Genomic DNA, 16,536 nt, shown 5'->3' with positions numbered 1-16,536 from the left:
GTTTAAGAGCCTTACGTGTTGACCAAGAACATTCAAAAAGAGAAATTGGCCTATTTCCTATGAGTAAAATTGAATACGTGGGCACTTACCGTTGAACGAGTCTATGGCTTGTGTCGTCAAAACTTTTGAAATTGACTGAAATGCCGATTCTCATGACGTGAAATTCATCATGGATGGAGGGCAATTTGGTCATTTTATTCCAAACCATGTAAAAATCTGAATTTATTATTTAAAAATTAACAAAAGACAATGAAAAATAAGATTTTAAATGCCTAAAATTAGTTTAAAATAAAAACATATCATTTACTTGTTTGTTAAGCAAAAACTCCCATTCAAAGTTCCACAATTCAACTACCAAGCTTACTTAATTGGAGTCAAATATAATAAATTAATAATAATATATGATATTAAAAATGTTATTAAAATTAATAATTGTATTAATAAATTAATTTATGAATAATCATAAGGGCTAGCAGGGTAAATTAAATTAAGAGAACATTAATAAATAAATAAATAAATTAGAACCAAAGATAGAGGCCTATTGATAATTTAATTAATTTAATTTAAGTTTTTATTTTAGGTCAAAAAATATTTTTGATAAATTTGTTATTTTAAAAAAAATTCAACCAAATAAAATGAAAATAAATTATTAAGATGAAGTCACAGCCTGGAGGGATAAAAAAAAAAAAAAAGGGGGTAGGAAGCTCAGGTTGCTTGTTGGAAAAGCAAAACTCCCATTCAAACTGTTCAAGTATAATTCAACTAGTTGATTAGTTGAGTCAAACACATGCGGCTTTAAAAAAAAAATCAAAAAGAGACTTCTCAATTTCTCGGCAACCAAACAAAATTTTCACACTAGTGTCACTCTTTGTTAAAGTAAAATCAAGTAACTTTCTTTGATAAAGTAAAATCAAGGAACTTTCAATCACAAATAGCAATAATACTTTGACTCTATATGGAAAGTGTTTTTAAAAATCTATTTTAAAATATGGATACCTTTAATTCATCTTTTCTAAAACTTGTTTTTTAAATTTTTTTTTTATTTTTTAATTTTAAAAAATATGGTCAAACATTCTCTTTTTTTTTTTTTTTTTAATAATTTCTATTTATTTGTTAAAAATTGTTCCAAAGAAGAACAATTACCAAAACAGTGTTAAAAGAGTTTTTAAAATAGTTTTATATTTTTAAAAACAAAAATATGTTTTTAAATTACATTGTCAAACATGCTCATATTTTTTAAAAATAGTTTTTAATAATAATTTTTTCAAAATATTATCCTTCTATGTTTTATAGAACAAAAGTCTATTTGGAATATAAAATATTTTAACTTTTTTCTTAAATTTTTAAATATATTATAAAATAAATTTTATATATAATGATTTTTTTTTCATTCATTCTTCATATTTATATAATTATTTATTAAAATATTTTTTAAAAAACAAGTAAAAACAACTCATAAATTTTCTCTTAAAGTATTTTATTTTTTGTTTCTAAAAACATTTTACTTTTCATTTTTTAAAAATAAAAAACTATTTTATATTTTCTAATTATCAAATATTTTTTCTACTTTATTTTATTTTATTTTAGAAAACGAAAAATTATTTTTAAAAATAGTTTCCAAACTTTTATTTTTCCATTCTTGTTTGGATTTATTTTCCAAAAAGGGAAAAGACGAGTAAAGTATCATATAAATTTAATAAAATCAAGAACATTTACTCATGAGGTTGCTTAAGAAATATAACATTGTTATGCTAAAAAATAATGCAAGTTATCTAATATCTAACAACAAAACTAAAAAGAAAAAGAAAGAAAAAACAATTATCCAAAATCAAACATTAATTTTTGAGAACCATTTTCAAAATGGTTCCTAGATAGGCCCTTTATTTCTTCATTCTTGGATTATTTTTCCAAAAAATTGTAAGTAAAATATCATATAAATTTTATAAAATCAAGAACATTTACCTGTGAGATTGCTTAAAAAAATATAAGAAAAATAATGCAAGTTATCCGATATCTAACCCCAAAGCTAAAAAGAAAAGAAAAAGCTCTATTAATTTTATTATATTTTACTATTTTTATGTGGCATCTTATTATTAAGAAGGTTATGTTTGATTCTCGAAAAGTACCAAAGAAGGAAAAATAAAATACTAAGGAAAATAGTTTTCTTATGTTAAGTTTTATTATGAAAAATATAAAAGAAAATCAGATATAATTAAAATTAATTAGAAATTTATGTATTTTAAAATTATTTAATCTTTATATAATAGAGGAAAATAAATTAAATGAGTTTAAAATTTTTTCTTTATTTTCTTTCTCTCATATTTTCCTTCAAATTTTTTAGGAACCAAACATTAAGTAAATGTACAATTTCCCAATCAGGATTTGTGGGCATTAGGGATAATAAGTTAATAACTCAAAAAATTGTATCAAGGAATTTGATTTATTCATGTGTATGTAATTCGTATACTTCTTCTTACATGTATAAAAATACAGTATAAAGTTACAAAAGAATGCAAATACAAAATATTTGATTTTGTATCCTATATGACAAACAAGTATGCTATGGGCTTGTCCTCCAGGTAGAAGCCTGAGGACCCTTCACAGCGCCAATGGAGAATTTGATCAGTGACCAGGGCCCTTGGGGCTCGGCCCTGATGCCAACCGCTCGAGCCAACATGCCATGGTGTACTTGGCCTTGTTGTAGACAGACGGGTACGTCGCCAGGTGGTTTGCACCAGCAAAGTCCTCAGCCAGCACCCTTGTTGCCTCAATCTGGGCTTGGCTGAAAATGGCAACAAACATAACAGCAATGATCAGCAGAGCAGTTGCAGACCGGAAACTCATCTTCACAAGAGGGCTAGAAAGAACTTTTTTTCAGGTTCTATCAGTGGGTTTGGAGGGGTGAAAGCTTATGAATGTGTTTGAGGAAACATGAATGTGATTCAAGTATTTATAGACTGGAGTCTGTACGGGTCTCCTTGGATTCAATGGCAAAGTTTGAACGAAATAAGGGATTTAGGAGGGCTTAAGGCATACGTGTTGACTAGGGATGGTTGAAATAGTCATGCAGGCTTTGTTCTTCTGGGTGTAGCGTATATTTGTTTCCCAAGTTTGAATAATTCCACAGGGGTCAGTTCCATAAATTTGAGACCAAAAGGAGCCTATTCGTGACCTGGGTTCTGGACAGCTAGAGGGCTGGTTTTTTGGTCATTTTGCTCTGAGAAGGGATAATATCAGAACATGGGGGAATTAGATATGGATGTCATGCCATATGAGTCCAGGTTTGGAGCCTTGAATTGACTGGCTGCTCTAGTTGTTGTCTTTGAACGGACTCATCCCAGGACAATTAATATTATTTGAGGAAACCCCTTAGATGGTTGCCTAAGGTTGTGAAATGACTATAATACCCTTAATACTTTTAGACCCAAGCCTGTTTGACAGTAAGACTACAGATTTGGAAGCCCAACGGGAACCTTAACCCTGCCCTAGTCCAACACAGCAGCCTAACCTCAATCAGGTTGTGTGTCACTACTTGACCAGACCAGATCAAGCTATGAATCTCATTTGCCATGGGAACAAATTTTTGTACAACTTTTCATATTCTGCACTACCACCTACCCCCTCCCCCAACAAAATCCCAATGAGAAAAATAAATAAAAATACGGAAACAAGTATTTAGATGGTTCATACAGGATTAATATACAATAATATCCTCTATGCAGAATGCCTAGCTGGTATGAAAAAAAGACCCCCAACATTTCTATGATGCTTCTCATTAGTAGATTAGTCAAAAAATGATAATGTTCAAACCACATGCTCAAAATGCTCTACAAAAAATAGAAAAATGTTCAAACCACATGCTAAAAAATGTTCAAAGGGGCTGTTTTCAACAGAGTCACATTGAACCACTAAATGGCCAAATTTGACCCGCTAATCTTGGGTTTCAATCCATTTTTTCCCTATAATAATGATGTTCAATTTGTCTAATATCAAGGAAATGCACATTGGTTGAACTGAATGTAAGTCCAATTCAGGCTGATCCCGCACCAAACCCCATTCATCAAATGGGGGACACCCATGAGTACCGACCCACAAAAATGGACTCTCCAAAAATTACTGATGATTTTCAGCAGCATTATTAGACTTTGTCTCATCAACCTTCACACTTGGGTTGATTTCCTACTTATTTTTTCTCTGTGATTTCCCTATGACTGGTAGTATTTCCTGACATATCATTTTAGCCATCTCCAAGTATGCGTCTTGATACTATTCTGCCATGATTTTTTTTTTTCCCTTATACACATCCCGTCTTCTTTTCTATGATTTTGGTCCTGTTAAAGACTAAGAAAATTCTTATAACATGATTTAATTTTTGAACCACTTGTGATGGTCGGTGGCTTGATCTCTATTATTAACTCTTGAACCCTTCTAGCTGAGTACTAACCCAGAAAAATGGACTTTCCAAAAATTACTGATGATTTTCAGCAGCATTATTAGACTTTGTCTCATCAACCTTCACACGTGGGTTGATTTCCTACTTATTTTTTCTCTGTGATTTCCTTCTGACTAGTAGTATTTCCTGACATATCATTTTAGCCATCTCAAAGTACGCGTCTTGATACTATTCTGCCATGATTTTTTTTTCCCTTATACACATCCCATCTTCTTTTCTATGATTTTGGTCCTGTTAAAGACTAAGAAAATTCTTATACCATGATTTAATTTTTGAACCACTTATTTGTGATGGTCGGTGGCTTGATCTCTATTATTAACTCTTGAACCCTTCTAGCTTAACCTGTACATGAATGTCAAATCTGACATCATACTCAAAGCATCCTAAATTTTTCCGTAAATTTAACTTCTTTGAATAGAAAAAACTAACCCCTATTTAAGTAATGAAACTTAAGTTTTCTTAAGCTTTGCTAAATTCGAAAAAGAAAAATAATAACACAAAATTTTAAAGGAAAAAGTTCGCTAACCTTGAGTTACCACCAAACCCACCTTGCGTATTCATCAATAACTTCAATCTGATATTAACTGAAGAAGAAACTGCAATTCTCATGTTCATGGGATTTCTTTAAAAACTAACTATAAAGGATCTTCAAATGATTCAGTATTTAGTTTTCAACTTGAGGTCTTATCTTTTTATCTCATTTGGCAAGAACTTCAATAAGAATCCAGAAATAAATTCAATTTTGAAGAACTTAATATATTCAACATGACAGTGTTACATAAAAGGGATAAAAGGAAAAAGGTGGCATACCGTGTTAGTCAAATTGGAAGCAGCTCGTGTAGCACTACTTTGCCAAATCATCATTGCTGCGTTGCCCGCCACCACGCTTCTGTTGGAGGGCCCCACAGCATCAGTTGGCTCTAGGGTTGTAAAATCCTGCAGTTGCAGGCCGACAGTCACAGTGACTACATTGATAAGATCCAAAACATGGTAATTGGGAAAATCATTCAGAATGTACATTAATAGGCAGTGTGCATACATCAACTAAAACAAGGATTGATGCAACAGATGCACATACATTACAACACATCAAGATGTTTCATATCATGCATTGATGCATGCACCATCTGACTTCAAACCTGTAAATCCATATGGATTATATCCCGACAAAAATATTTACAGCCTCTAAGTCAATTTTGGCCTTGAGCTATACAAAGTCAATCTGTTGGTGAAATGAAAAGGCTTCTGAACCGAGTCCGGGACTTGTGCAAGGGGGTGTAGGAATCTAGGAATCCTTTGCCTTTTGCCTCAATTCATTGAGCTCCCTCTCAAGTTCAGTGTCTTGAAATGGCAATGCCATGCTTGTGCTGCTAACAGATGCTCTTCCAGGTGGAAGCTCACCTTTCTATTGGAACCAAACCGAAACAGGAACAAAAAAATAAGAGAGCTAAGTCCCTGGCTGTCATGGAAATGAAGAGAAGCTGAAAAAGATTGTGAATCTACAACAAAAGAAACAGAATCTGGGAACTTTGCAATAAAATATGGATTCTCTTTCTTTGTGCTCCACTTTTTCAGCAAATAGAGAGATGGCAAAAATAATGTAAAAAGGCATTCAATATTTTTAGAATTTTCATTTTTCAGTGCCACCTCTGTTTAGTTTCCAAGAAAAGGAGAAAAAGAAAACTGTTCAAACACTAAATACTTTTAAAATTTTCAAATTTTATTTACTTTTTCCATTTTTCTAGACAACCTGACAGAGTGAATGAAAATATTATCACAATTAACTAGTCCCAAAGCAACAATAGGCTAGGTAACAATAAATCCTTCGGACTCAACCTAGTGGGATCAAACTAAATATGACTAAAGACATAGCTCCACCAACCAGAAAGTTCCATTTTTCCATGACAGAAATGATGTACAAAGGCATACCTTTGAGCTACCAGATAGTTCTTTCTTCAAGTTTGCAAGATCATCATCAACTGAAGAGCTTTCTAACGATGCAAACTGCAAGATAGAAAACCAACTTACAAATTGTATAGAACAGGAACTCAAAGTCAATTCTTGCAGCAAGTTACCATCAAATGCGGGAATCCACTTCAACACACAGACACATGTTTGTGCTTTTCAACTAATGCCAATAGTTACCCTTGTGTGGCATGTCCACATGTCATAGTCTTTTTAATGTAGACGAAGAAGACAAATCTACCAAACTGGCACATCGGGCACCACTTGAACTCCAAGAAATTAACCTTTGAACTTTGCTTTTGGGAAGAGATTGGGACTAAATTATGAAGAATTCAATCTCCAAACTAGCATTTTTCTCATCAGAAATCAACAGAGTACTAATAGGATACCAAGTTTAGCTCATTAATTTGTTTCAACATTGTATTCCTTAATACATTCATCAATGTCGATATACTTAACTAGTTTAACTGTTGCCTTTTTTGTTTTATTTCATTTTATTTTTTTAATACTTGGGAGATCATTTCTTAATATTGAGACAAAAGAATAAGGAGTAAAGAGAGATAACAGCTACCTTTCCGTCAAGCTCATCAGAAGTTAACTGGCCCAGTGCCTCTGCTTGGGACTCCATTGTCAACACTATCAAGAAAAAGAAAAGAAATAAAAAACTTCTCATCACAGTTGCCACTAAGAATTTGAGCTCAGTATGGTGAACCCAATTTGATTCACATCAACCAACAACGGGAACAAATTTTTTGTACAATGTATTGCGGTTTCAGTTACTTTTGAGTGACAAAAAAGCCAGGAGTGGAAGAACAACCATTGAAGGTACCATGAATTATGACCATACACCAAAAACAACATGGTTTCTATTATCAATCTTTTCATTCTAATACTTGTTAAAAGAACAAAATAAATTATGGTAAAAAGGGATTTCAATTATAATTTTATTTCCCAGCTCTTATTATAAAACAAGCCATGCTAAATTTACAGAATGTTGGGTAATCAAGAAACAGCATTGTCATAAAAACAAGGATGCTTAGATGGAAAAGTAATGAGACAAGAATAGGAAGAATTTGTTATGAACGTTTATCAATGCATTTGGTGTTTTGTTGTTGAGTCATATCAAAGGAAAGACGGATGGAAAAGATGGTCTAAAAGTACAATTTTGTAGTGCCTTGGTAAGAGAGTAATTCTTAACGCATTCCTCTTTTACAGAATTGGCAATCCTTGTGCATGTAGCATTTTCTGGTGTAGCTTTTAGTTTTATCTTTTACCGTTTTCAGTTGCACTTCCTTGGGAACATCACGTTCTCCACTTAGCTTTTCAGAAAATTCCCAACTTTCCCCTCAGCTGATCATTGCATTTTTCTATATGTGCCATGAAATGATGGTAAAACAAGTTAATTACAGTGGAGACATCAAAATATGGTAATTTAAAACATTCTATAAGCTACAATAAGCTGATATAATCTCACAATCAGAATATCTCTTGCTCTTAAGTATGGCATGTAATACTATAGCCATTGGTGGATGGTCCAGGTCCTGATGATTGGAATCTAGAGCCAAAAGCATCTTCTAGATGGCATAAGGTTTTCTTCAGGAAGACATTAGTTGATGCATCACAACTCATCCAAATGCAGACAAATGATTTGAACCAGATTAATTCCCAATATCAAGTTTCTTACCTTTTTCTTCCATCTTTTCAAAAGCTGCAAGTGCATTACTTGTATTGACATTCCCCAACATCTCATTCACTTTGCTTGCAGTCCTAAAGGAACACACGTGGGCAATTTCATCAACAGTAAGGAGCTATCATGTGTGGAAACTTTGAAAGCTAGTGAAGAAAATGGTGCAAGAAAACGAACTTGGCAGACTGAGCACGTGCTTTCAAGGTATCTTTTTTTGATTTTGCTTCCTGTATCTTGCTCTCCAAAAGCTACACAAAATGGAGTTCATGGAATGTAACTATAACAAGTCATTAAAATGCATAATGTACTTGTCAACAAAGCTAAAATAGTGCAATTTTAAGGATGCATTGGATGAGAGATTCAGGGACAAAATTTGGGAGTGCCAAAACGAGTTTGAAATCCTTTATTATTTTGTTGGCTATATTTAAGAGTGGGAATTTGAGGACCCAAATTTTAGCTCAAATTCCAACTAGGAAGGTACCATTTCAAAGATCCTCAAGGTTGTGAGAAATTGGTTAGCTTCATCACTGCCATCCCCACCACACCCCCACCATGTGCCATCACCATCTCCACCATCACTGTTCCACCAATCATCTTTTCACCACCATTGTCGCCACTACCATCACCATCTCCACCATCACTGCTCCACCAATCATCTTTCCACCAGCATTGTCACCACTACCATCATCACAATACTCGCTGCAATCTGTCAGGACATGGCTACCCAAATCATCATATCATGATAGTTATCCTTATGCCAGATCTACTTAAAGGGGCCAATTTTTTAATGATTATGATGTGCTTCAATGCTAACATAGCCACCCCCCAGGCTTCTTGACAAATCTAAAACCAGATAATCCTAAATTTGACACACAAGGCATGTTTATACCTTTTTACCCAATGAAGTCCTAGAAAAAGTATTTTTCTTGCTTTATGAAAACTTCTACGTTTTCTTTTCATTCTACTCATCTTTTAAAATGCAAGACAATTTGGCTTTATCAGATGTCATTTAATAATTCATATTTCACATCAACACATGGCACAACAACAGCTTGCTACACATATTGGCATTTTTAGACATGTTTTTCATTGAAACAAATCATGGAGGGCATAAATGATGCAGGCAGGATAACAACTAGCATACCTGTGTATTGGAGACGAGATTTTCAATGACATTCTTCTGTTGATCAAATTGAGCTTTCAAAGCACTAGCATTATCCTGTAAAAAAAGGAACAAAGATGCCAGTTACACCATCTCTTCTCAACAAACCAGCAGCATATAACAGTTGACTCTATATTGCTTGGAAACAGATACTTATACTAAGGTAAAAAAATATATATTAAAATTTAATTAGTATAATCCCTTGACGAAGTGTAGAAATTTCCTCAAAAAGACTCCTATATATTGCACACCACACAAATGAGCCCCATAGTGGGCAGAACTTTCTAGAGACAGCAGCTAGCTGCTCAAAATTCTACAAACTCAACAGCTTAAGACCCTTATGCCATGTTTGGTTCCAAGAAGGTGCAAAGGGAAGGAAAAAATGATAAGAAAAATGATTTTCTTATATTTGGTTTTACAATTGAAAACACAAAAGAAAATAAAATATAACTAAAATTAGTTAGAAACTTAGCCATATTTAAATTATTTAATCTTTATATAGAAGATGTAAAATAAGACAAACGAGTTTGAAACATTCTAAAAGCTTTGTTCAGACTTCTTCAAAGTTCAGTAGAAGTTTTTGGAGTTGTCTGGGAAGCATATAAGATTTAGGAAGCTTTTGAAGAGTCTCCCAAGGCCTTAGGGTTCAGATCTTTCTTTGAGTCTTGTAAATATAAGAGGCCCTCATTCTTTTGGTTCTAGATCAACTTGATAAAATTAATTACAAAGGAGAAAAGAATTTTCCTCTTCCTAGGAAGGGGAATTCCTCATTGTCGATGAATCTTGCAATGGACAAGCAAGATCTAGCCTATCTTTTTAATCACTAAATGCACAAGTCCCTTCAAAGCAAACTATTTGTTAAGCCAAGAGATGTAAGAATAAGAAATAGGTAATTTATCACTATAGTGCAGTTCTATTATCATATAGAAAACTTCCGCCCCAATTTCTAACAAAAAGTAAATAAATAGTTAAATAATAAATTTGCTTCCAATACTCTTCAAAGATAATGTCAACTTACAGCATAAGACTTACGCCTCTTCAAAGCTTCCCGTGCAAGATCCTCATCTCCTTTTTCAAGAGCAAATTGAGCCTTACGGTACCTATATTCAAAATAAAGCACAAAATAACATTTATCCACCACCATACTTGGGCCATTAATTTAGCACCTACATGTCACATTTTACCAATCTTCAGAAGCTTGTTGTGCCGCTTTATATTTATTTTCCAATCGCTTTTGAGATGCCAATACCTTCAAAGAAGCAATGAATTTTACATAAACACAATGTAGAAAGGGAAATAAACTTAAAATTATAAAAGTAGGGCTGCCATAATCCATTGAGAATGCTTGGTGCTTCCTTTCGCTATCTTTACTATGCATTGTGCTTTAAGTTTCTAGACAGTTTGTCATCATATAGGACAGAGAAAAGGAAAAAGAGAGAAAACAAAAATGAAGAAGAGAAGGAAGAAATAAAGGGAAAATAAAAAGGTGGAACAACGAAGAAGCAAGAATTATTAACGTTAAGCAACACAAGCAAAAATGAGATCATCAAGCTTACTTGTGCTGTGGCCTGACGCATTTTTATCAAGTCATCATTCATTTCAAGCACAGTTTGTTCTAAGATCTTCTCCGGGTCTTCCATGGAACTAATGATTGCATTTGCATATGACTAACATCAGAACACAGAAAGATAAATCAAGTAATAAGTAAGATTGCATTGGTAACAATTTGTGGAATGAGGGTATATCAATAAAACCATCACAAAAGAAAAAAAATGTACATAAAAGAGTTGTCACTCTCACCTTGACAACTCTAGCAAATCGATCCAAAAGGCTCATTCGAGCACCAAGAGCAGCAGCACCATGTCTACTACATTGGGATCAATTGGAATTAGCAACCCGTGTTCCCCTAACTTTTAGAACTCTCACTGCAAGCAAATCAATATCAATGTTAGTTTCGAACTGGCACCACTGATAACAAGGTATTTCATTCATTACAAAAATTTATATTAACATCAAATTGAATGATATAAAACAAAGATAGCTCCAACAATCTGAAGTATCGAAACCCAGTTCCCAAATTGACTTTCTTATACATCGTTTATTCTCATTCATGTGTGTATCAAAGTGCATTTGAACAAGGTAAAATTTCCCAATTTTGAATAGTACCCTGTTTGGTAGCCAAGAAAATGTATGGAAGGAAAAAAGAATCCCAACAGAACAAGTGGAACAAGAGGTATTGGACTATTTCCTCTGGATAACAACAATTACCCAGGATAAAATTTCCCAAATTGGACTAATGCTCTCTGTTTGGTGGCCATGAAAATGCATAAAAGGAAAAAAGAAAAAGAATCGAGAAAACAGAAGCAACATTAAATATTATACCATCTTCTTGGGGAAATAACAGATACCAAAAATTAAGCTTCCCCAACTTGCGCTGTTTGTTAGCCAAGAAAATGTGAAGAAAGCAACAGCAACGTGTAGCATACAATTTTCTCCGGAAAATAGCACTTACCCAGATAAAAATTCCCAAATTGGACTAATGCTCTGTTTGGTAGCCATGAAAATGCATGGAAACACAACAAAGCAGAAGCAACATTAAGTATTAAACCATTTTTTTCTAGGACACCCAGCAACTCAGATATGAAGATTAACAAAAGAGACACACCTCCACCATTGAAAAACGACGACGTCAGAGGTTGCCCAACGACACAGACGCTGTCAGAGGTCGAAGAAGCTGGTGCAGACGCCAAGGGCATCCCAGTAATTATCTGTGAATTCAGGGGCATTCTCGGGATAGAATCGGCTCAGATGATGTTGCAGAAAACACAGAAAATAATTTCAAATTTTCCAAAGCAAGGGTAATAATAATTTGTTTTCAGTGTTTTGGACCGGCTCAGTCCAAACTGTTGAACCGTAAGACCAGTTATTGGGCCGTTGTCACCGGTGGTTCACTCGAGTGGGTTGATCCGATCCGACCCGATCCAATTTATACCATGCTTAAAATGTGTTCTTCTCGGGTCAAATTATTTTTATCCTACCCAATTCAAGTCGGACTTGAGCAAAGGATTCAACCAACTTTAATTCATATATAAAAAAAATGTCTTTTATAATTTTAAAACAATTATAATTACAGTAAAATGAAAGATAGACTTATGACCTATTTGGTAATTGTTTAAAAAAATAATTTTTGAAAACTGTTTTTAAAAATTATTTTTTAATTTTTATAAAAAAAAGTTTATTTAGAAACCTAAAATGTTTTTAACCTATTTTTAATATTTTTAAATTTATTTTAAAAATAATTTTTATATATAATATTTTATTTTTTAAATAATTTTATACGTTTGTATAATTATTTCTTAAAATAGTTTTTAAAAAACAAGTAAAACTAATATAAAATAAGTAAAAGATGTTTTTTAAAAATAACTTATTTTTTGTCCTTAAAAATAAAAAATAGTTTTTTATTATCAAACATATTTCTTATGTTTTTTATTTCAAAAAATAGAAAACTGTTTTAAAAAATAATTCTAAAACTAACCCTTATTTTTCTTTTTTCTTATTAGATTAAAATTTCGTATCATTTATCATTTATAACATGTTGCATCATTAAAAATAATAATAAATATGTAATTAAAATAATAAAATTAAATATATATATATATATATATATATATATATATATATATATATATATATATTATTTCTTAAATCAAACAAAACATTACTTGAATGCTCCCCACAAACGACAAAAGTTGAAACTTTAAGATCCTAGAAATTTATACCTTGATTTGTAATTAATTTTTACAATAATTCTGAAAATCAAATTTTGAAAACTGTTATATTATATTTATAACTATTTGAGAACTCAAAATATTTTAACCTATATTTTATATTTTTAAATAAGTTTTAAAAATAATTTTTATATTTAGTTTTTATTTTTAATTATTCTTCATATTTGTATAATTATTTTTTAAAATAATTCTTAAAAAATGAGTAAAAACAATTGAAAATTATTAGATATTAAAAACAATCCATTTTATGTCTTTTAGTTATAAAAAAAATAGTTAATAAACATCCCATAATTTTAGAAATTATTATACAATTGGGCGAGTATTATGTATTTGGAAAAAAAATAGAAAATAATAATAATTTTTATTCAAATATAAAATAATTTGAAACTTACCTTAAAAAATTGAGATACTAAATTTATTTAACATCTTAAATTTATAAATTTTAAAAGTAATTTTAAACAATATAGTAAGTTGATAATTTTTATACAAAAGTTATTAAGTTTTATATAAAAAATATTATTATTTAAAAAAAATAGAAAACATAAGATATATCCAAGTAAAATGGATTGTAAAAGTAAATAGAAGGATAAGTATTAATTTTGAAAAAAAAAAAGGGAAACTTTTTGAATTCATGTTTCTAATCAATATTTGTAGGATACTTTACATAAATAATATTATTTATAAAATTTAGATATAATTATAAATAAAGAAAATATAAAAATAAATGGTTGACTTTCCTTTTGAAATTTTTAGTTATCAAAATTTTCCTACCTACCTAGCTTTTTATAAGGTAAGATTGGAAAATATGAATGGAACTTTCTCTAAATAATAATTTTCATAAAAAATAGATCTATTTATAAATAAAGAAAAAAAATCAAAATAAATTTCCTACCTTCCTTTCTATGAAAATTTTCCAATAGGAAAGAAAAAAAGACATATATAAGAGGGTTCAATAAAAGTATTCCCATGATCCAAACACATCCAAAAAGAATGCACCATGGGAAATTCATGGAGGAAGCTTCAACAAGACAAAGAAGAGGATGTTTCTTCAACCTTCACTTGCGAGATATGCATTGAACCCTTCTCGTCAAACGAGAAATTCAAGAACAAACCCAACTGCACCCACCCTTTCTGCATGCCCTGTATGGCCAACTACATTCACGTCAAGGTGGAAGACGACAACGCCGCCGACGTCAAATGGCCGGCCTAACCTGCGACCATCTCCTGGACCCTCTCGCCTGCCGGCCCATCCGTCCGGCGAGCCTCTTCGTGAAATGGTGCGATCTGCTCGTGGAGCAGAAGGTGGTGGTGGGGTTTGAAAGGTTCTACTGCCCGAACCATGACTGCTCGGCGTTGATCGTGAACGAGTGTGGGGGAGTGGTAGTAGTAAAAGTGGAGGAAGGAGATGGGGGTGCCCCAATTGCAAGAGAGACTTTTGTTTTGAGTGTAAGAGTCCATGGCTTCCAGGGTGTAGGTGCAGTGAGAGGCAGGAGATGAGAGAGATGAATGGAGAATTGTTTGGGAAGCTTTTGTGGTGGCCAAGAAGTGGAGTAGATGTCCTACTTGCGGCCATTGTGTTGAACTTGTGGTGGCCAATGCAAGTTTGCTTTACTCTGTCCTTGTTTGGTAATCGAAAACATTTTTTATTTCTTATAACTGTTTTAAAAAAAATGATTTCTAATATTCTATTCTTTAAATATGTTTTAATAATATTTATTTTTAATTATTTTTTATATTTATATAATTATATTTTAAAATAACTCTGAAATAAAACAATTGAAAATAACTAAAACATATTCTTTCTATTTTTAAGAACAAAATACAATTTTTGTTTTCGGTTTTCATACATGTTTTTTTTGTTTTTTTTTTTCTTAAAAAAATATTTGTTTTTCCTTTGGTTATGGGAGGTTCATCAGTTGTCTAAAAAAATAAAAAAGATGTGATTGAATTGTAAAGGTAGATTTTCTAGTTTACTAAAAAAAAGTTTGTACTCTTTTCTTTTTTTTCTTTTTTTTTTTTTTTTGAATTTTTGCTATCAAAATTGAAAAAACATGTTTTAATTTTTTTTTTTTTTTAAAAAAGTGTTTTCAAAATCAGTTTTCAAATGAAAATAGAATTCTAATCTTTACATGAAAACGTTTTCAGGTATTAAAAAAGTCTTTGATATGGAATTCTAATCCTAAGAGGAGACTAAAAAAAATCCACACAAAACAAAATCTATAAAATAAGAACAAGTAAAAGGACCCTTATCTTTAACTGCAAGCTCAAAGAAAGCATCCACCATGGGAAACTTATTACAGAAAAATTCATAGAAACACCAGGAAGATGATGATTCTGTGAGATATATAACAATGAGAGAAACAGAGGAACAAAGGAACAGAGGAAAGGGAATATACCACTTACGGCTTCTCATTAAAGTAGTAGATATAAACCGAGACTTGGGAAGAGCTTTGGTAAGGGCATCAGCAAGCTAATCATCACTTGAAACATGAGAAACACGTAAAGTGCCATTTTGAACTTGCTCACAAATAAAATGAAAACCAATGGCAACATGCTTCATCCTGGAGTGAAAAACTGGGTTTGAGCACAAGTTGGTTGCCCCAATATTGTCACAATAAATCACAGGTGATTGAGGAAGAACAACACCCAGTTCTGTCAAGAGAGAACTGACCCAGTTAAGCTCTGCAGTTGTGGCAGTTGCCGACCAATATTCAGCCTCCGTGGAGGATCTAGCAACTGTTCTTTGCTTCTTGGAACTCCATGAGATAGGATTACGGCCAATGTAAACAACATAGGCACTCGTAGATATGAGATCATCCTTGTTTCCAGCCCAATCAGAATCGGAAAAGGCATGTAGAGAGAGGGGGGAGTCATGGTAAAGCTGAATGTCATCACTAGAGGAACCACATAGATAGCGCAGGAGAAGTTTCACAAGGATCCAATGTTCTGTAGTTGGCTGATGCATGTATTGAGAAAGCTTGTAAACATCAAAGGCAATGTCTAGCCGTGTGATCAGTAAGTATTGTAAACTGTCAACAATTGTTCTATACTCTGTGGGATCCTTGAGGGGAGAGCCTGAGTGCAATGTAATGGGAGGACTGGTAGGTAATGGAGTATGTACTGGTTTAGCATCCATCATTTTTGTGCGAGTAAGAAGATCAACAATGTAACTTCGTTGAGAGAGGAGTATACCATGATCATTTGGAATAACTTCCACACCAAGAAAATATGATAAGTGCCCCAGATCTTTTAGAGAAAATTGGTGCGCAAGCAGCTGCATAAACTTGTGAACCATAGTATCATCATTTCCGGTAAGAATGATGTCATCCACATAAACCAGAAGATAGAGAAGGTTACCACCAGTATTTAGAACAAAAAAAGATGTATCGGCATGAGAATTGTGAAAACCCGAAGCAATAAGGAATTTGCGAAGCTCGTGGTACCATGCTCGTGGAGCTTGTTTAAGCCCATAAATTGCTTT

The 16,536-nt window shown here is 32.4% G+C and overlaps 1 protein-coding gene across 7 annotated transcripts; it reads right to left on the bottom strand.

The window, feature by feature from the left end:
- Nucleotides 1-2,421: 2,421 nt before the first annotated feature.
- On the bottom strand, nucleotides 2,422-12,293 carry LOC100250774 (membrane-associated 30 kDa protein, chloroplastic). 7 transcript variants are annotated; one of them, XM_019219696.2, is made up of 12 exons: nucleotides 11,933-12,292; nucleotides 11,068-11,192; nucleotides 10,824-10,934; nucleotides 10,452-10,516; nucleotides 10,286-10,367; nucleotides 9,250-9,324; nucleotides 8,283-8,353; nucleotides 8,103-8,185; nucleotides 6,990-7,054; nucleotides 6,383-6,457; nucleotides 5,264-5,389; nucleotides 2,422-2,782 (listed from the first exon to the last, which is right to left on the bottom strand). In XM_019219696.2, the coding sequence occupies exons 2-12, from the start codon at nucleotides 11,101-11,103 to the stop codon at nucleotides 2,768-2,770; spliced, it is 804 nt and encodes a 267-aa protein (XP_019075241.1). In that variant the 5' UTR covers nucleotides 11,104-11,192; nucleotides 11,933-12,292; the 3' UTR covers nucleotides 2,422-2,767. The 7 variants fall into 7 exon arrangements, with proteins under 7 accessions (XP_019075241.1, XP_019075242.1, XP_019075238.1 ...); XM_019219697.2 differs by lacking the exons at nucleotides 2,422-2,782; nucleotides 5,264-5,389 and adding exons at nucleotides 5,428-5,908; nucleotides 11,780-11,811 and having other exon boundaries at nucleotides 10,824-10,911; nucleotides 11,933-12,293; XM_019219693.2 differs by lacking the exons at nucleotides 2,422-2,782; nucleotides 5,264-5,389 and adding exons at nucleotides 5,428-5,908; nucleotides 11,780-11,811 and having other exon boundaries at nucleotides 11,933-12,289.
- Between the last annotated feature and the right edge of the window lie 4,243 nt (nucleotides 12,294-16,536).

The sequence above is a fragment of the Vitis vinifera genome, chromosome 5, assembly GCF_030704535.1.
Source record: "Vitis vinifera cultivar Pinot Noir 40024 chromosome 5, ASM3070453v1".
Lineage (NCBI taxonomy): Eukaryota > Viridiplantae > Streptophyta > Magnoliopsida > Vitales > Vitaceae > Vitis > Vitis vinifera.
Note: the sequence above shows the minus strand (reverse complement) of the source record. Positions and strands in the feature narration are given on the sequence as shown.

Excerpts from the sequence above, each read along its gene's own strand:
- LOC100250774 (XM_019219693.2), bottom strand. The coding sequence starts at position 11,103 with ATGAGCCTTTTGGATCGATTTGCTAGAGTTGTCAAG. Across the intron at positions 10,517-10,823 it reads TGCGTCAGGCCACAGCACAA|GTATTGGCATCTCAAAAGCG; the intron begins GTAAGCTTGATG and ends GCTTCTTTGAAG. Across the intron at positions 10,368-10,451 it reads CAACAAGCTTCTGAAGATTG|GTACCGTAAGGCTCAATTTG; the intron begins GTAAAATGTGAC and ends TTTTGAATATAG.